The sequence below is a fragment of the Saccopteryx bilineata genome, chromosome 9 (genome assembly GCF_036850765.1).
Source record: "Saccopteryx bilineata isolate mSacBil1 chromosome 9, mSacBil1_pri_phased_curated, whole genome shotgun sequence".
Lineage (NCBI taxonomy): Eukaryota > Metazoa > Chordata > Mammalia > Chiroptera > Emballonuridae > Saccopteryx > Saccopteryx bilineata.
The window spans coordinates 90328849-90342267 of NC_089498.1; the positions used below are offsets into that span (position 1 = coordinate 90328849).

A 13419-nucleotide genomic window follows, 5' to 3' on the forward strand; every position below is an offset into this window, starting at 1 on the left:
TCAAGCCAGTGACCATGCAGTGATGTCTATGATCCCACTCTCAAGCCAGCAACCCCGCGCTCAAGCTGGTGAGCCTGCTACTCAAGCCAGATGAGCCCACGCTCAGGCCGGTGACCTCGGGGTTTCGAACCTGGGTCATCCGCATCCCAGTCCAGTGCTCTATCCACTGTGCTACTGCCTGGTCAGACAAAAGACAGATATTTTTATCCTCCATTTTACAGCAGAGGAAACTGAAGCCCAGAGAGAAATGGGTTTATTGCTTGTGATCACAAAGTTAGTTAGTGGCAAAGCTACGATTTAAGTTATTTTATTCCAAAGCCCTCACTTTTTCCATAAAACCATGCTGCCTCTAGTCTGTTACTGGCAAAGTCTTTCTTTCCCTTTTAAAGAAAATATAATATTTAGCTGTTTAGTTTCCAACACTCCTCATTTTTAAAACCTTTCAGTCAAACCTGTTTTTCTGCCATCTAACAGTGCTCTCATCTTCCTGGGATAGATTCCAAGGTTAGAAGATAGATTCATACAGAACACAGGAACTGTATAGGACCTCTTCATTCATTCAGCATAGTGGTTCCCAGTTGCCAGTGTTTGTCTGCCTTCTCCATTCTCACCATCATTCTCGGAAACAGGGAGGAAGTATGCTTTTCCTTTCCCTGCATTTCCGGCTCTCGTCAGTCACACAGCCACTGCTTTGCAGTCTGTTCTAGCATTGCTGAAGAGACACTTTCTTGGGTCTTTACATTTCCTCTTCTTCAGGGCTGGACTCACGTTGAACTTGAGCCTTCCTGGAACTCTTCCTGTGTGGCACTTCTTTTCCTGCTCTTTAGTTATATACTCTTCATTATACCCTTTGTTAAGTGCATTATTTTTTAGATCTGGGATTATTTTAGAGCCACTGGTGTAACTCCGAACATTTTTATTTTTCTCTTTATAATCAATTGCTAAAAAGTAAAAAATTCAGTAAAAATGTAAAGTCCTTCCTGTTGGAGGTATCCAATGTTCCTGACCCATTTCTCTGATAGAATCTCGGGTCATGGACTTAACATATTCACATTTTTAAATAATACCTGATTATACTGAGGTTTTATCTTCTGGCCATCTGCTAATTTACTTAAGAATAGCATGACTTCCTGACCAGGCGGTGGCACAGTGGATAAAGCATTGGACTGGGACGCGGACAACCGAGGTTCGAAACTCCAAGGTTGCCTGTTTGAGTGCTGGCTCATCTGATTTTAGCAAGGCTCACCAACCTGAACCCAGGGTCACTGGCTTTAGCAAGGAGTCACTTGCTCTGCTGTAGTTCCCTCCCCCGCCCCACCCCCGTCAAGGCACATATGAGAAAACAATCAATGAACAACTAAGGTGCTGCAGTAAAGAATTGATGCTTCTCATCTCTCTCTGTCTGTCTGTCCTTATCTGTCCCTCTGTCTCTGTCACACACACAAAAAGACATGGTCAATTTCTGCTTACATTCTTGCTACTTTTTTAATAATAAGCAGTTCCTTAGTGTTAGTTTGTTGGTCCAGAATAGCAGTTCTCCCAGGTAGTAAGTACTGAAATGTTAGAATTCAAGTGGAGAACTTGTCAATTCCTGTACTGTTAATCAACTAAAGCTTCACACATAATTGTTGCTATCTGTTCCCATGACTACAGTCTTTTCTTTGTGCTGTGTTCTCATCTTTTAAGGACATACCTCATTTCTGGTTGGTGGTCCTAAAAACTCAGGAATATTGTCTTTATACTTTGCCCTTTTCTTCACTACATGTACTCTGGCTTGCTTCCACAAGCAGCTCATGAGTTTCGGCATAGGTAGGTGCTGGTCTGCAGTGTCTTCTCCCTGCTCCACCAGCTCTCCTTACCTGTGCGTCTTTGGCCGGCAACACCATCCACTTTCAGTCTGATCTGGTCTGGTCCACCCGAGTCTCAACGTTACTGTAAAATCATATTTACCTTACTACTTTATCATTGTAATAAAGTGATTACCTGTGGTTTTTAGGAAAGATCTCATCACTTCAAATACTTTTTTTTTTTTTTAACTAAAAATGAATAGTAATAAATTAAGATGTGCCAAAGTTTGGTGGAAAATACTCAAAATTTTTATTTATCTGTAATTAAGTTATGGCCTAGTGCTAATAAACCATCTACATATATAGGTTCTTCTTAAGAAATACCATTTTAGCCTGACCAGGTGGTGGCGCAGTGGATAGAGCGTTGGACTGGGATGCGTAGGACCCAGGTTCGAGACCCCGAGGTCACCAGCTTGAGTGTGGGCTCATCTGGTTTGAGCAAGCTCACCACCTTGGACCCAGGGTCGCTGGCTCGAGCAAGGGGTTACTCACTCTGGTGTAGCCCCACGGTCAAGGCACATATGAGAAAGCAATCAATGAACAACTAAGGTGTCACAACGAAAAACTAATAATTGATGCTTCTCATCTCTCTCCGTTCCTGTCTTTCTGTCCGTCCCTGTCTATCTCTCTCTCTAACTCTCTCTCTGTCTCTGTAAATTAAAAAAAAAAAATTTTAATATCATTTTATAAGTCCTCACAGCTTAAACTACTTCAACACAGATTCTAACTTTTAATAATCTTTTTACATGCAAAATTTGAAGGTGCATTTTACTTACTGAGTTAGAAATGATATTTTATGAATATTTAAATGCTTCATTATCAGTTTAGTATATCAAACCATTTCTAATTTTATTATTTCTCTTCCTCTAGGATTCACCAAAAGCCCAGCTTCGCCGGACAATAGAATGTTGTAGGACCAATTTATGTAACCAGTATTTACAACCTACACTGCCCCCTGTTGTTATAGGTAAGTTAGCAGAGAAAAGTGTGATTATGATTTTTTTTTTTTTTTTTTTTTGTATTTTTCCAAAGCTGAAAATGGGGAGGCAGTCAGACAGACTCCTGCATGTGCCCGACTGGGATCCACCCGGCACGCCCACCAGGGGGAGATGCTCTGCCCATCTGGGGCATTGATCTGTTGCAACTAGAGCCATTCTAGCACCTGAGGCAGAGGCCACAGAACCATCCTCAGCGCCTGGGCAAACTTTGCTCCAATGGAGCCTTGGCTGCGGGAGGGGAAGAGAGAGACAGAGAGGAAGGAGAGGGGGAGGAGTGGAGAAGCAGATGGGCGCTTCTCCTCTGTGCCCTTGCTGGGAATCGAACCCGGACTCCTGCACACCAGGCTGACGGTCTACCCCTGAGCCAACCGGCCAGGGTCGTGATTATGATTTTAAGTAAAATATTTTCTCTGATTTTAACAGTAAACAATTCTTCTAGAATTTAATGCTACAAATTATTTTTTTTTAATGTGATAGAAAGACAGTGTGTTTACTTCCTGGTTTATTTTTGTCGTCAGGTCCGTTTTTAGATGGCAGCATTCGGTGGCTGGTCGTGCTCATTTCTATGGCTGTCTGCATAATCGCGATGATCATCTTCTCTAGCTGCTTCTGTTACAAGTAAGACCATAATTTTTTTGATGCAAAACATTTTGTTGAATAGTAGATATAAATTGTTTTTTAAATCACTGAGGAGAAACCATTTACTGCTAAAAGTAATTCAGAAACAATTAACAAAGCCTGACCAGGCGGTGGCGCAGTGTATAGAGCATCGGACTGGGACATGGAGGACCCAATTTCGTAACCCCAAGATTGCCAGCTTGAGCATGGGGTTGCTGGCTTGAGCATAGGATCAGAGACATGACCCCATGGTCACTGGCTTGAGCAAGGGGTCACTTGCTCTGCTGTAACCCCCCAGTCAAGGCACATATGAGAAAGCAATCACTGAACAACTAAGGAGCTGCAATGAAGAATTGATGCTTCTCATCTCTCTCCCTTCCTGTCTGTCTGTCCCTATCTGTTCCTCTCTCTGACTCTCTCTGTCTCTGTCAAAAAAAAAAAAGAGAAGAAACCATCAACTTATATTATCTGTTTATATCTCCTTAAGTTAACTAGATTATAATTTTCTTAAGGGAAAAGAGGATCTTACTCCCAATCATTTAATTAGACACAACTTTATATTTCTTGTTATGTTCCTGAGTCCTTATGACTTTCTTATTTATGGAATTGTCAACTTTCTTAATAGCTAAATGTTTAAATCCTGTTTAAAGAATCATCTATTTTATCATTCTTTAGTTATTTAGGGATTAAGAATTATATGTATTTAGTCACCTGAAAAAGATGTTAAAAGAGAAGAATAGTAATAGGAAGACATAAACTTCAAAAATAAAACATTATCAGCTCAGCCCTGGCTGGTTGGCTCAGCGGTAGAACATCGGCCCAGCATGTGGAAGTCCTGGGTTCAATTCCTGGCCAGGGCACACTGGAGAAGCCCCCATCTGCTTCTCCACCCTTCCCCCTCTCTTTTCTCTCTATCTCTCTCTTCCTCCCCTGCAGCCAAGGCTCCATTGGAGCAAAGTTGACCCTGACGCTGAGGATGGCTCCATAGCCTCCCCCTCAGGTGCTAGAATGGCTCAGGTTGCAGTGGAGCAACTCCACAGGTGGGCCAAGCATCGCCTCCTGGTGGGCATGCTGGGTAGATCCTGGGCAGGTGCATGCGGGAGTCTGTCTGTCTGTTGCCCCCATCTCCTGCTTCTCACTTTGGAAAAATACCAAAAGAAACCCCCCAAACATTATCTCATTGGCATTTAAATACAGAGAGATTAGTGCAACAGGTTATTAAACCCATAAATAGACACAAGTATATAAGGAAATTTAGTATATGATAAGGATAACATTTCAGATCATTAAGGAAAAGATGGATTAATAAGTAGAGTTGGAGTATTTGGCTATATGGGAAAATATGAAGTTGAGTAAATTCCCTACACAGAAATAAATTTTAACCAGATTGGAACTAAATATATACAAAATGAAATGATTAAAGTACCAGAACAAACTAGGGGTGAATTATTTTAAAAAATAATCTCAGACAGTGGAAGACCTTCTTCATGAGTCAGACACAAAATGTAAAAACAAAAAAGAAGCCACTTAACAATAAAAAGGAAAAGATTGATGGTGTTAACTACACAGAAATAAAACTTTATTATGTGGCAGAAACCATAAACGGTCAGAAGACAGACTGTCAGTGAAAACTATTGGCAGCTCCTATTACAAAGAACTGATTTCTCAAATATAAAGAACTTCTATGAATCAGGAAGAAAAGAATCTAGCAAGTCATAGGGAAAATGGCCACAAAAATGAATATATGACTTATCTAAAAAGAAATATATGGCCTGACTGGGCGGTGGTGCAGTGGATAGAGCGTCGGACTGGGATGCGGAAGACCCAGGTTTGAGACCCCGAGGTCGCCAGCTTGAGCGTGGACTCAACTGGTTTGAGCAAAAAAAGCTCACCAGCTTGAGCCCAAGGTCGCTGGCTCAAGCAAGGGGTTACTCGGTCTGCTGAAGACCCGCAGTCAAGGCACGTATGAGAAAGCAATCAATGAACAATTAAAGTGTTGCAACGCGCAACAAAAAACTAATGACTGATGCTTCTTATCTCTCCATTCCTGTCTGTCTGTCCCTGTCTATCCCTCTCTCTGACTCTCTCTCTCCGTCTCTGTAAAAAAAAAAAAAAAGAAATGTAGCTCTTAAAAGAAAAATTAAAAGATGACTAAAGAAGGCTCTTACTGTGGTAAATTAAAATCATACTGAGATACTGTTTTCGGCTGTTACACTGGCAGAGATTCCAGTGTTTGATAGGTCTTAGAGAAAACCAGGCAGCTTGAGCATACATATTTACTCTTGCTCCCCTGACTCAAACAGCAATAGTTTTTAGTTGTTTGTCCAACTAACACAAGCACAGGATATAACAGCAAAAATCTTTGGAATCTATGAAACATGGATGAATAATAATTGACTTTACAGACCTAAAAATCTGAATCCTAGGCTAGAAATTGATAGCCATGAAGCAACCAGTGTAGAAGTCCTCCAAGAAGCTCGGGACCTGTTAGTGCCTTTAATCTCCGGAAGTGAAGCTGAGAGTGGCAATAAAACCCAGAAAATTGCGTAAATGCCTATTTTTGGAGGCAGGGGGCTGTATTGATTTCTAATACTGTGTTAAGAAAACTTGATGGCTCAAAACAACAGTTATTACCACTGTTTCTGTGGGTAATTGAAGGAATTGAGGAGTAACTTGACTGTTCATTTCAGGACCTCACCCTGAAGGCTTCACGGGAGCTGATAGCTCAACTTTGAAGGTAGCTCACCTCCAAGGCTCATAAGTTGACAGGCAACCTTAGTTCTCTCATGTGAGCCTCTCCACAGAGCTGCTTGAGTGTTCTCACAACAGGAAAACTAGTTATCTCCAGAGGGAGGCGTCTAAGAGACCAAGGCAGAACCACATGCTGTTTATGAGTTAGACCAGTAATTTCAACCTAAAACATGCACTACCTGACTAAAAATTGGTCGGGGCACTGACCTCTTTTCCCTTGGATTGTCAAATAAAAACATGCCAACTGGCAGCACAACTACAGCTGTCCAGTATGAACGAATCAAAATCATACCTTTTGTTGTTGTTGTTAGATGGGCAAAAAATGTATTTTTTTGGTGTGTGCAGAATTTTAGTAACTAGTTTATGTGTGCCATAAGATAAAAACAGTTGAAAATCGCTGATCTAGACTCAGAGGTCACATCATCACTCTGCCATATTCTGTTGGTCACCCAGGCCAGCCCTAAGAGCATGATAGAAGAAAGGTAAACAAGAACAGGCATACCAAGAGTTGATTACCTTTGTGGGCCATTTTGGAGGCCAAGTACTACAAACACTGAGATCCCCACCATCTCCCTAACAGAAGGCTAGAAGTGTATTATCTGGAAAGAACAAAAATAAGGTTTTCATCTGTGGTACCCTTATTGAGGGTAAGGGATTATAGTGAAAACAAGGAGGTAAAGTGAACATATATGTACTAATTGGTGGGCCCCTCAACCCTCCTAGAACCCTGTAAACCAGGCTTGTTTCCTCGAGACAACAGATCAGAAGATAGTAACAGCTGCCAATCAGGCAGCCAAGGATACAGGTCCCTGAAAAACAGGAAACAAATGAGGTGAGCCTTAGACTTGCCCAGTTTACTTCCTGAAATGAGTTTCTGCTGCGGAACATAGGAGGAGCCTAGACGTAGCCCAGCAGAATCTGAGCTGAGCAGATAGAATGGGGAGTCGAGTGAGAACAGTGGCGGCAGGTCATGGGACAGAGCGCTAGAGCGGAGTGAGCCCTGGAGAAAGAATCTGGAGAGCTGAAAAAGGTGCCCTTTGATGGACAGATGAGTTTTGATCAGCGAGGACAGGGGAATAAACTAGACAAGGCTGGGAATAGGGTCTGTCCCACCCGCTGTGAGACTTGAAAACCTTGTAATTCACAGGGCATTGGCTAGAGGACTCAAGAGGGTCTTGGGATAATAATTAGGCCTACACTAAACATGGCTCTGGTCCTACCTCAGAAACAAGACCAAAGGGTCGGACCTTTTTCACATAGCTACATTCTCAAACAAAACTCAAGAATATTTATAGGATTACAGAAATACCCAGCACCCAACAAAGTAAAATTCAAACTACCTGCCATTCTAAGATTACCAGGTATATAAAAGTAGGAAAATACCATCCATAATGAGGGGGAAAGTAAGCAATCAATCAATACAGCTGACCCAGAATTGATATAGGTTTTAGAATTAGCAGACAAAGGCATTAAAACAGTTATTTAACTATTTTCTCTGTTCAAAAGTTAGAGACATGGGAGATAGAAAAAAGACCTGAATCAAACTTCAGGAAATGAAATCTGTAATATCTGAAATGAATAATAAAGACCCTGGGTAGGATTGATGCAGGGAGCATGAAGGCAGCAGTAGAACTAAACAAGCATTAAGAAAAGAAGGTAAAGTAGTACTCCATAGTATATATGTACCAAAGCTTTTTAATCCACTCGTCCTCTGACGGACACTTGGGCTGTTTCCAGATCTTTGCTATTGTGAACAATGCTGCCACAAACATGGGGGTGCATTTATCCTTTTGGAGCCGTTCTATGGTGTCCTTGGGTATATTCCTAGAAGTGGGATAGCTGGGTCAAAGGGCATTTCGATTTTCAGTTTTTTGAGGAATCTCCATACTGTTTTCCACAGTGACTGCACCAGTCTGCATTCCCACCAGCAGTGCAGGAGGGTTCCCTTTTCTCCACATCCTCGCCAGCACTTATTCTGTGTTGTTTTGTTGATAAGCGCCATTCTGACTGGTGTGAGGTGATATCTCATTGTGGTTTTAATTTGCATTTCTCTAATGATTAGTGATGTTGAGCATTTTTTCATATGCCTATTGGCCATCTGTATGTCCTCTTTGGAGAAGTGTCTATTCATCTCTTTTGCCCATTTTTGGATTGGGTTGTTTGTCTTCCTGGTGTTGAGTTTTACAAGTTCTTTATAAATTTTGGTTATTAACCCCTTATCAGACGTATTGTCAAATATGTTCTCCCATTGTGTAGTTTGTCTTTTTATTCTGTTCTTGTTGTCTTTAGCTGTATAAAAGCTTTTTAGTTTGATATAATCCCATTTGTTTATCCTGGGGGAGGGCAGGGGCACAAAGAAAACCAGATAGAAGGTGACAGAAGACAATTTAACTTTGGGGGAGGGGTATACAGCACAATCAAATGTCAAAATAATCTAGAGATGTTTTCTCTCAACATATGTACCCTGATTTATCAATGTCACTGCATTAAATTTAATAAATAAATTAAAATAAAATAAAAAAGGTAAAAAATTAATTGAGCAGTATTGAGCTGTGGCACTTCAACAGCCTAATAAATATTTTTAAAATTGGAGTTCCCAAAGAAGAGGAAGGGACAGAAAAAAATTTTTAAGAATTAACAAAATTTTTCCAAATTTAGTGAAAACTATAAACCCATAGATCCAAAAAGCTCTGCAGACAGTATAAGAAACATGAGGAAAACTATCAAGGCACATATTATAATCAAATAGCTCAAAACAAGTGATAAAGAGCAAAATTTTAAATGCAGCCTGGGGCAAAAAGGCGGATTATATACAGAGGACTAAAGATAAGGACACTAGCCTACTTTTCATGGGAAACAGTTGTGAGCAAGAATACAGCAGAGCACCATCTTTAAAGTACTCAAAGGACAAAGTCTTGAATCTAGAATTCGATACTTGGGAAATCTTTCTCAAAGATGAAGGCAATATGAAGACTTTCAGACATTCAAAAGCTTGAAAGAATTCACATCACTAGCAGGTCTGCTGCACAAGAAATGTCAATGGAAGTTCTTCAAGCAGAAAGAAAATTATGCCAGATAGAAATACAGAGTGATGTCTGACCTAGGCCTCTGGGTTTGGACCCCAGCTGCTCCACTTGGCCAGCTGTTTGACTCGGAGCAATGATGAGCCTCTGGGCCCTGTTTGCTCATTTGTAAAATGGGAACAATAGCACTTACCTCTTAGGAGTTTTGTGACAATGAAGTGAGTCACAGAACAATGGTATCAGCAGAAATGGGCTACTGTATTTTACCTATAGCAACAAGAATAAACATGTAAAACATAAGTTGTTGTTTTTTCTGTTTTTTTTTTTAATATTTTCTGAAGTTGGAAATGGGGAGAGACAGTCAGTCAGACTCCCACATGCGCCCAACCGGGTTCCACCCGGCACGCCCACCAGGGGCGAAGCTCTGCCCCTCCGGGGCGTCGCTCTGCCGCGACCAGAGCCACTCCAGCGCCTGGGGCAGAGGCCAAGGAGCCATCCCCAGTGCCCAGGCCATCTTTGCTCCAATGGAGCCTCGGCTGCAGAAGGGGAAGAGAGAGACAGAGAGGAAGGAGGGGGGGTGGAGAAGCAAATGGGTGCCTCTCCTATGTGCCCTGGCCGGGAATCGAACCCGGGTCCCCCACACGCCAGGCCGACGCTCTACCGCTGAGCCAACCGGCCAGGGCAAGTTGTTGTTGTTTTTAAATGAGAGGAGGGGCGATAGACAGACTCCCCTGCATGTGCCCAGACCAGGATCCACCCGCAACCCCTGTTTGAGGCCAATGCTCAGCCCAGCTGAGCTATCCTCAGCACCTGGGGCTACAATAGAACCAATCGAGCCACTGACTGTGAGAAGAGAAGAGAGAAGGGAGGTAGGGGGAAGAGAAGCAGATGGTCACTTCTCATGTGTGCCCTGACTGGAACTCAAGCCTGGTCACATCGGGCTAATGCTCTATCTACTGAGCCACATGACCACGGCCATAAGTAGTTTTTTAATTAAAAAGCAAGGTCTAAAATATTAACATACTATTTATGTAAATTTATATACAGTTTATGAATATCTACAGTTTGGTAAAAATATAAATACATACATTGGGAGGATATAATCACTTTTAGGATAGTGTTTATTAGGAGTCAGGGAGAGAAATAGAATGATCGGAGAAATGGTTGGAGCTTCAAATATTTCTAATTTTTATTTTCAATGGGTTTGAAATAATTATAGTATTTTGATTTATTAAATTTAAATATTGTACATGTGGCTATCAATTAAATTAATTTCTACCTTTCTCTATGTTTGAAATATTTCATATTTTGAATTTTAAAGAAGAGAAGCCTTCAAAAGTGTCAGATTGAATTAAGGAACTTGTTTCTTTTCCATAAACTTCTTTTTCCCTTTTTTTTTTTTAAATTTTTTTAGTGAAAGGAGGTGAGGCAAAAACAGACTCCTGCATGTGCCCCCACTGGGATCCTTCCCGCAAGCCCACTAGGGGGCGATACTCTGCCCATCTGGGGCACTGCTCCGTTGCAACCAGAGCCATTTTAGTGCCTGAGGAAGAGGCCACGGAGCCATCCTCAGCGCCCGGGTCAACTTTGCTCCAATGGAGCCTTGGATGCGGGAGAGGAGGTGAAGAGAGGGAGAGAAGCAAGGGGGGGGGGGGGGGAGAAGCAGATGGGCGCTTCTCCTGTGTGTCCTGACCAGGAATTGAACTGGCCATCCACACACCGGGCTGATACTCTACCACAGAGCAAACTGGCCAGGGCCTCCTTTTCCCTTTTTAAGATTGGAGATATATTTATTATTCATTTTGATACATAAATATGTATATATACTTATAAATTGAAATGAAAACACTTGTTTAAAGTAGAAAGTGTATATTTCTACAACCCCAGAAATAACTTATTTACAACTTGCTATCTATATTTTCTGATCTTTTTAGACTTATATATGTATATATAATTTAAAGATTTTTATAGCTAGATCACACTTTACTTGCTGTTTTTTTTTTGTTTGTTTGTTTGTTTACTTGCTGTTTTTTGACTTGTCTTTTTACTTGTCAGTCCATCATGGACATCTTTCCATTGAACATGACATACAGAACTTGACCTCACCAACTCCATTTCTGGACATTATTTAACAGAGTATGATGTAGAATCTACGCTAACGCTAATTCTGATATGAGCCTGTCTGAAGGACGGATAATGGAGTCGACAACTTTAAGATTTTCTTACCTTTATATTTTATAGTTTTAGAGTTTTAATATAGATTATTTTCTTTTTATAAAGACATTATTGCAAGAGCATCTCAAGCAGACGCTGTTACAATCGTGATTTGGAACAGGATGAAGCATTTATTCCAGTTGGAGAATCGTTAAAAGACCTTATTGACCAGTCACAGAGCTCTGGTAGTGGATCTGGACTACCTTTATTGGTAAGATAAAATGTTATATAAACATTCATGGTCTGTTGATACAGAATGTATCCTCATATAGTGACAGACTGCATAATTACTACAGATTAGGGAATATTACTACACATATTTTTTCCTTCTTATTTAAGAAGTAAATAATTGGCTACAGTAATGCAAGATGTAATTAGTTAAAAATAAGAACTATGAAACAAGAAAAATAAAACAGGCAAGTATAAGGTTATGAAAGAAAAGGTGGTGATGAAGTGTTATGTAAGTGCTAGAATTAGCTCACAAGTTTTGCTTTTAACAGACATTTTTGCAGGAGAGTCAGGTATATGATTCTTTACATATGTCAGGTTAAATTTACTGTTGGGAGAAGTATAACTCTAGATTCTGAAGTCAAAATCTCTCACCTACCTTTATAAAGGATACTTCCTATAATATAATTCCATGTCACCAAAACGTAGTTCATAACAACCTTTCTAAAGGGAGTAGTAAATAATTGTAAAGCATTATATTAAAGGAAATACCCAGATTTAGGGGTCAAGAGCACCCTTATGATAAACACCAGATATTCAGATAGATGTTTAATTGTTTAATTGCACTTGTTTAAATACATTCATCTCTGATTCAAAAATTTATTGAATTAAATAACTTCTGCAATTGAATTGGAAAGGTAAAGTGAAGTTGTCTTTATATGCAGACAACATTACTGTCTGTGTAGAAAAGCTAAAGGGTGATAACATAAAGCTGTGACAACCAGACGTGAGTTTATCAGGGTTTACAGAATGTAAGGTCATTGTACAAAAATCTTTGAATTTCTGTACACTGGCAAAAAACAATTAGGAAATAAATTTACAGCTGTATTACTTGAAATGGCATAAAAATTAAATATTGGGCAATGGGCTTACAAAATTATGCAGAACCTGTACACTGAAAATTAGAAAACATTTCCAAAACAAATTAACACAGCCCTAAATAATTGGAGATGTATTCCTGTTTGTGAATCAGAGGACTCAGTATTCCAGAATCAGAGGACCTAGGATACCAGTTTTCCTAAAATTGACTTATAGTTTCAATTCAATGCAAATCAAGATCAGAGCAAACTTTTGTAAGAATTGATGACCTGATTCTGACATTTATATGAAATACAAAGGACCCAAAGAGCCAACAATCTTGGAAAAGTAGAACAAAGAGAATTCGCAACCTGATTTCTGGACTTAGTGTAAAGCTACAGTAATCAGTGTGTGCAGGCTAAATATTGGATAAATAGGTATATCCTGGAACAGAAGAGTCTAGAAATGGAATTGCACATATGATCAATTGATTTGAGTGCCAGAGTGAGTCAATGGAGAAAAGACAGTCTATAAAACAGGACAAACTGGGCATCTATTTGCAGAAAAGTGAATCTCAACCCTTATTTCACTTCATATATACTTACCTTGGAACTGAGATAGGCCTAAATGTCAAAGTTAAAGTATAAAACCTTTAAAAGAAAATGTTTAGAAAATCATTGTGACCTTGGGTTGAATACAGATTTCTTAGGACACAAAAGGCTTTGTTGTTTGAAGCAACAAACATTTATTATTTCTCATGATTCTGTGAGTCTGCTGGGCAGTTTTTTTCTGGACTTGCTCAGCTAGAGCAGGATGGTGTAATTTGTACACATGGCCAGTGGCTGACTTGGGGATTGTTTATTGGTCACAGGGCTCTCCAGAAGAGCAAGAAAGGGTAAGCTCCAGTGCACAAATACTGTTCAGGTGTCTTCACTTGCATCA

The 13419-nt window shown here is 40.3% G+C and overlaps 1 protein-coding gene across 4 annotated transcripts in view; it reads left to right on the forward strand.

Moving 5' to 3' along the window:
* The window catches only part of BMPR1A (bone morphogenetic protein receptor type 1A), a 211867-nt gene that overhangs the window by 181335 nt on the left and 17113 nt on the right, over positions 1-13419 (forward strand). For all 4 annotated transcript variants that reach the window (XM_066242038.1, XM_066242036.1, XM_066242035.1 and 1 more), the window contains 3 exons: positions 2718-2814; positions 3364-3463; positions 11518-11662. In XM_066242038.1, coding sequence (XP_066098135.1) covers positions 2718-2814; positions 3364-3463; positions 11518-11662 — 342 coding nt within the window. The remainder of the gene's footprint in view (positions 1-2717; positions 2815-3363; positions 3464-11517; positions 11663-13419) is intronic.